Raw genomic sequence first — 7172 nt, 5'->3', positions numbered from 1 at the left:
AGGGAGGGAGGGAGGGAGGAGGGAGGGAGGGAGGAGGAGGGAGGGAGGGGGAGGGAGGGAGGGAGGGAGGGGAGGGAGGAGGGAGGGGAGGGGGAGGGAGGGGAGGGAGGGAGGGAGGGAGGGAGGGGAGGGAGGGAGGGGAGGGAGGAGGGGGAGGGACGGAGGGAGGGAGGGAGAGAGGGGGGAGGGAGGGGAGGGAGGAGAGAGGGAGGGGGAGGGAGAGAGGGGAGGGAGGTAGGGAGGGGAGGGAGGAGGGAGGCGAGGGAGGGAGGGAGAGAGAGGGAGGGAGGGAGGCAGGGAGGGAGGGAGGGAGGAGGGAGGGAGGCAGGGAGGGAGGGAGGGAGGGAGGGGAGGGGAAGGAGGGAGGGAGGGAGGGTTCACTGATTGATACACAATCACACATACACACAGTTCTTTTCACAATATGACAGAATTACTTCATGATGTATGAAATGCACATTTTACACTTCATTGTGATGTGCCATTTTTGTGGACAGGTGGCAGAACAACTGATAAACCCATTTGGGGAAGACGACGATGACTTTGAAACCAACTATCTGGTTGATCGTAATCTACAGGTTTGGCTGCCTACATTATAAAAATCAATGTTTTCTTCCGTTTGATGCCAAATGAACACAATCTGTCTCAGGTGTCCCTGCTGTCTGTGGATGAGATGTACGACACTATCCCATTGGTCGAGAGATAGTACTGGAACGAATCAGAGCCCCAGCCTCCGTACACTGCAGCCAGCGCTGAGCACGCAAACCTTCATGGGCTCTGCCTAGACATCAGGTACCTTACACACAGAGACACACAGAGACACACAGAGACACACAGAGACACAGAGAGACACACAGAGACAGACACACAGAGACGGACCTCACATGAGACACACAGAGGGCACACAGATACAGACACAGAGACACAGATACAGATACACACACAGATACAGACACACAGATACACACAAATACAGACACACCGATACAGACACACACCACACAGACACACCGATACAGACACACACCGATACAGACACACACCGATACAGACACACACAGATACAGACACACAGATACAGACACACACAGATACAGACACACACCGATACAGACACACACAGATACAGACACACACAGATACAGACACACACAGATACAGACACACACAGAGACACACAGATACAGACACACACAGAGACACACAGATACAGACACACACAGAGACACACAGATACAGACACACACAGAGACACACAGATACAGACACACAGAGACACACCGATACAGACACACACCGATACAGACACACACCGATACAGACACACACCGATACAGACACACACCGATACAGACACACACAGATACAGACACACACAGATACAGACACACAGATACACACAGATACAGACACACAGATAAAGACACACACAGATACAGATACAGACACACACACACACACACCTATACAGACACACACAGATACAGACACACAGATAAAGACACACACAGATACAGATACAGACACACACACACACACCGATACAGACACACACAGATACAGACAGACACACACCTATTGGACCCGTTTCCCAGACCCCAATTAAGCCAATTTCTAAACTAAAAAAGCAATTTTGTTTCAAAGGCAATTCTTGCAGGAATAGACCTACTCTTTGTCATAACAAGCTTAATAAGATATACGCATATAAAATGCCAAGTAACTTTGTTTTCTTTTTTTGTATTTATTATATTTTTTGTATATATATATATATATATATAATTTTAAACTAATGTGTTATTAACCCCTCCCCTCTTCTCGGAGGACAAAAATAATACCTTTTTTTTTTATCCATAAAGAATGTTTTTTTAATGAATTTGTATATTTTGAGTTTAACCACAACATTTGTTGTGATATTTGTTCTATATTTTCTGGAGGATAAAACTGAAATTGTAACGAGCTTTTTAAGAAAGGGGATACCTTTTTGACCCCCTTTTCCTAGTATCCACTTGTTAGTAGTTACTATCTTGTCTCATCGCTACAACTCCCGTACGGGCTCAGGAGGGACGGCGGTCGAAAGCCATGCGTCCTCCGAAACACAACCCAGCGCCTCCAACCCGAAGCCAGCCGCACCAATGTGTCGGAGGAAACACCGTGCACCTGGTCACCTTGGTTAGCGGGGCACTGCGCCCGGCCCGCCACAGGAGTCACTGGTGCGCGATGAGACAAGGATATCCCTACCGGCCAAACCTCCTGGACGATGCTAGCCAATTGTGCACGCCCCACGGACCCTCCCGGGCGCAGCCGGCTGCGACAGAGCCTTTAAGCGAGAACCCAGAATCTCTGGTGGCACAGCTAGCGCTGCGAGAAGTTGTCATCTGTATAAAAGCAAAAAGGCCATTTTGGAACAAAGGATGAGTCTTTCTTAACAAAACTGAGAACCATTTTGGGTTTCAGTATAACTAATGTATGAGTGAAGCTTTTAGGAAAGGTTAAAGCTTTTAATATCCAATCAATTTAACCCCCCAAACTGATCTTCATTATATAAATAGGTTTAATTTTGTCTGGCTTAGCATTCCAAATAAAATGAAGTATTTTTTGCTCATACAATGATTTTAAAAAATGAGTAATCAGGAGTAGGCAGTGCCATTCGTAAGTAAACTATGATAGAACCAAAGAGTTAATCAATGCATTTTTTGAGAAATAGCAAATATTCTACCTTCCATCCGCCCCATTTTATTGGTAACTATCTATTGAAATTAATTGTGGTTAAACACTTCATTTTATATTTTTTGAGATGTGAATATGATGCACTTGTCATAATTATGTTTTACATCCAGAGATGTTATTGGTAAACAAGGTAGATCTAAAGACTGTGTCTTTTATGATCCAGATTGTAACTTGATGAAAAAACTAGAGTCATCAACATACATCGAATCCAGAAAGGCTTGTTTGTAGGTGACCAAATACTTATTTTCCAGATTATGAAACTTAAGAAAAACTAAATTCATTAAAATCCTACATTGACACTTTAGTTTTTTCCCCCAGGATTGTCTGTCATCCTTGAAGTGTACCTGTTGATGAAAATTACAGGCCTTTCAATGGCCATAATGTGGGAGAATGCACAATTGGTGGCAGCCTTGTTTTGCCCCACTGTAAAAGCTTCAATACATTCTGAGAAGTAACCATTGTTTACTATTTTCCCTTTTATTACTAATCTCTTAACCTAAACTGGTTTTAGAGATTCACCAATGATGAAGTATCCAGGCATTTTTATGGCCTCTAAAAGTACATTTAAAACCCATACAAAATCTTCTATGAAGAAAAGTCCATGTTTGAATTATTTTTCATAAAGAACAAATTGTCATCCAAAACCTGTCTGATCAGGATTAAAAATATCCCCGTAAAACATTTTTTATTCTGTAAGAGTTATATTGAATAATTTAGATGCTGGGTCCGAATGTGCTATGCATTTACCAGGCTTTAATAGCATTTAAAACTTTTGAGGCCAGTGTTTTAGCCGACTGGAAATTTATAGCTTAGCGGTGGTGTCCTGTTTTAGTGGCGTTTTGAAATCAGACCTTCTGTCTGAGTACCTGAAAGTCTACTTTTGTATAAGGGCCGCGCTTTTCGAAACATACTAACGATGGATCAAGGGTTGAGTACATTAAAGAGCGTCTGGTTCGCGCCCCCGCTGGTAAAAGCCCTGGTGTTACTGTTACACCAGACAAGAAAAGATTTGATTGCCTCAAGACGGCTCTTGATGTAAGCCTTCACACAGGTCTTTCTGTACATTTGTTAAACCTCCAATATATATTATTTATTTTTCACCTTTTTATTTAACCAGGTAGGCTAGTTGAGACTATTAAACTGCTCCAAGATAAAGCATAGCAGTTGAACTAGGTCACACATGGAATTAACAAGTCCATGTAGGAAAAAGGGGAGTCTATCAACAGGTCAAAAGGCATGAGTGAGGTAGGCGAATAATTAAACACTGGAGTGATAAATGATCAGATGGTCATGTACAGGTAGAGATATTGGTGTGCAAAAAGAGCAGAACAGTAAATAAACAAAAACAGTATAAAAGTCTCACGGCCAAATGAGGTGTCAGGGATGATTAAACACCTGCTGGAGCCATGGGTGTTGCCATTGTGACCAGTGAACTGAGATAAGGTCAGCTGACAGACTTATTTCCCCACTTGGGTATAAACTCCTCCATGTATATCTAACTAGGTCAGGGTATTAAACTGCGACTCCGGCCAAGATAAAGCATAGGTCAGTGTGAAACCAACACAGAGTCCTCCATGGAGTAATCTCATTAGCAAGTCAGGAGAAAAGTAGGAAAAAAAGGAAAAAGAGAGACCCACATTTCAACTATACTTCCCACAACCAATGTGATTGTAAACCTCCATGTATATCTCACCACGATGATTACACCTCCATGTATATCTCACTAGGTCATGGTAATTAAAATACATGTATATCTACTAGGTCAACTTTGTTAACCTTCAATTGTCCTAATATTCACTAGGTCAGGATAAAACCATCCTCCATATATCGGTCACTAGGTCATTAAGACTATTAGAACATTCTCCCTGTATATCTCACTAGGTCAGAATTAAACCTCCTCCATGTATATCTCACTAGGTCAGGAAATTAAAGTCCTCCATGTATATCTCACTAGGTCAGGATATTAAACCTCATCCATGTATATCTCACTTTTCAGGAAATGACATACCCCAATGTATATCTCCTGAGCTCAGGCCCTGAAGGAGGGATTTGTCCATATTCTAATGCATCCATGATCTTCATGATCTCCTTAAGTGCTTGAGGGTGATAGTTTGTAGAGTGATTTCTTTACGATCCATTTGAGGTACTTAAAAGAAAATATAAACCATAAAACCAATTAGTCTTTTTTTCTTATTATCTTTGAAAATGCAAGTGAAGATCATATTATTTGCGTTAATTTGGTTGTTTTTTGTGTCCAAAGATGGCATAATCAGTGTACGTGCAAATCTGTTTACACAATAGGATAACTTGAAGTAATTACTAATCAAGACTTTTGAGTTGTTTGCCCAGTGACAAAAATACATTTGGTCCCAGTCCTGGAAGAGGACCCATTCGCATCTATATTTCATTTTTCTGTAAATAATATATAAATTATATTGGACTTTCTTTAGCTTTTCCAGTATTATGGAGCCATATTATAAGATCAACAAAACAACATTTCAAACTCTGAATATTCCATCCATCTTTTTGCTATACTTATTTCCCCCATGCTGTGGTACAATGGTTAATAGTTACATTTTGATTTTTTTTATTTCACTTTTATTTAACCAGCTCATTGGCTATTAGAACAAGTTCTCATTTGCAACGATTGGTGCTTATTTGACAGATAAAGCATTCAGTGTGAACAGACAACACAGAGTGCCATGGAGGTTTGACTCTCAGACCAAAAAAAGTGATACCTATAGGAACTATACTTCACAACCAATGTTTGTAAACTTACCATTAAAGGACCTCTGATGATTAAGTGTCCTATAGCTGTACCATACTACACTGTTAATGATACTGTAGCTGCAACTTTGTTGACCTTCAATTGTCCTGATATGAGTGTCCCATAGGAAACCTCCCCCAATATCTAGTGTCTGTTGTCATTAGGATCTCAGAACATTCTCCTACTCATGACACACTACACCCCAATGCAAATCTTGGCTGCCAATTGGCCTTCTAGGATCTCTGAAATGGGCAGTCCTATAGATATACAGAAATGATATAGTGAAGGTGCTGGTTAACTTCTAGCCCCTCTGATTTGTCAATATAGGATATACTACATGCCCAAATGATACTGCCTGTAGCTCTGGTTGTTCTAGGATCTATGATATGGTGTCCTATAGGATATACTACACCCCTAATGATATAGTGAAGTCTATTACCTTCTAGGATCTCTGGTATGGTGTCCTATAGGATATACTAACCAACCAATGATATAGTGAAGTCTGGTTAAATGCTAGGATCTCTGATATGGTGTCCTATAGGATATACTACACCCCTAATGATATAGTGAAGTCTGGTTACCTTCTAGGATCTCTGATATGGTGTCCTATAGGATATACTACACTGCTAATGAAATAGTGAAGTCTGGTTACCTTCTAGATCTCTGATATGGTGTCCTATAGGATATACTACACCCTAATGATATAGTGAAGTCTGGTTACCTTCTAGGATCTCTGATATGGTGTCCTATAGGATATACTACACCCCTAATGATATAGTGAAGTCTGGTTACCTTCTAGGATCTCTGATATGGTGTCCTTAGGATATACTACACCCCTAATGATATAGTGAAGTCTGGTTACCTTCTAGGATCTCTGATATGGTGTCCTAGATATACTACACCCCAATGATATAGTGAAGTCTGGTTACCTTCTAGGATCTCTGATATGGTGTCCTATAGGATATACTACACCCCTAATGATATAGTGAAGTCTGGTTACCTTCTAGGATCTCTGATATGGTGTCCTATAGGATATACTACACCCCTAATGATATAGTGAAGTCTGGTTACCTTCTAGGATCTCTGATATGGTGTCCTATAGGATATACTACACCCCTAATGATATAGTGAAGTCTTGTTACCTTCTAGGATCTCTGATATGGTGTCCTATAGGATATACTACACCCCTAATGATATAGTGAAGTCTTGTTACCTTCTAGGATCTCTGATAATGGTGTCCTACAGGATATACCACCCCTAATGATATAGTGAAGTCTGGTTACCTTCTAGGATCTTCTGATATGGTGTCCTATAGGATATACTACACCCTAATGATATAGTGAAGTCTGGTTACCTTCTAGGATCTCTGATATGTGTCCTATAGGATATACTACACCCCTAATGATATAGTGAAGTCTGGTTACCTTCTAGGATCTCTGATATGGTGTCCTATAGGATATACTACACCCCTAATGAAATGATGAAGTCTGGTTGCAGCTCTAGGATCTCTGATATGGTGTCCTATAGGATATACTACACCCCTAATGATATAGTGATCTGGTTGCAATACAGGATCTCTGATATGAATTGTCCTATAGGATATACTACCTAAACAGGCAGTGAAGTCTGGTTACCTTCTAGGATCTCTGATATGGTGTCCTATAGGATATACTACACC

The 7172-nt window shown here is 41.0% G+C and overlaps 1 protein-coding gene across 1 annotated transcript in view; it reads right to left on the bottom strand.

The window, feature by feature from the left end:
* Positions 1-2375, bottom strand: part of LOC124038079 (guanine nucleotide exchange factor for Rab-3A-like) — a 19168-nt gene extending 16793 nt beyond the window's left edge. The window contains exon 1 of the mRNA XM_046353558.1: positions 2239-2375. Within this exon, the coding sequence (XP_046209514.1) occupies positions 2239-2375 (137 nt within the window). The remainder of the gene's footprint in view (positions 1-2238) is intronic.
* Between the last annotated feature and the right edge of the window lie 4797 nt (positions 2376-7172).

This window comes from Oncorhynchus gorbuscha, linkage group LG01 (genome assembly GCF_021184085.1).
Source record: "Oncorhynchus gorbuscha isolate QuinsamMale2020 ecotype Even-year linkage group LG01, OgorEven_v1.0, whole genome shotgun sequence".
NCBI lineage: Eukaryota > Metazoa > Chordata > Actinopteri > Salmoniformes > Salmonidae > Oncorhynchus > Oncorhynchus gorbuscha.
The sequence above is the reverse complement of the archived record's forward strand: the minus strand, read 5'-3'. Positions and strand labels throughout refer to the sequence as shown.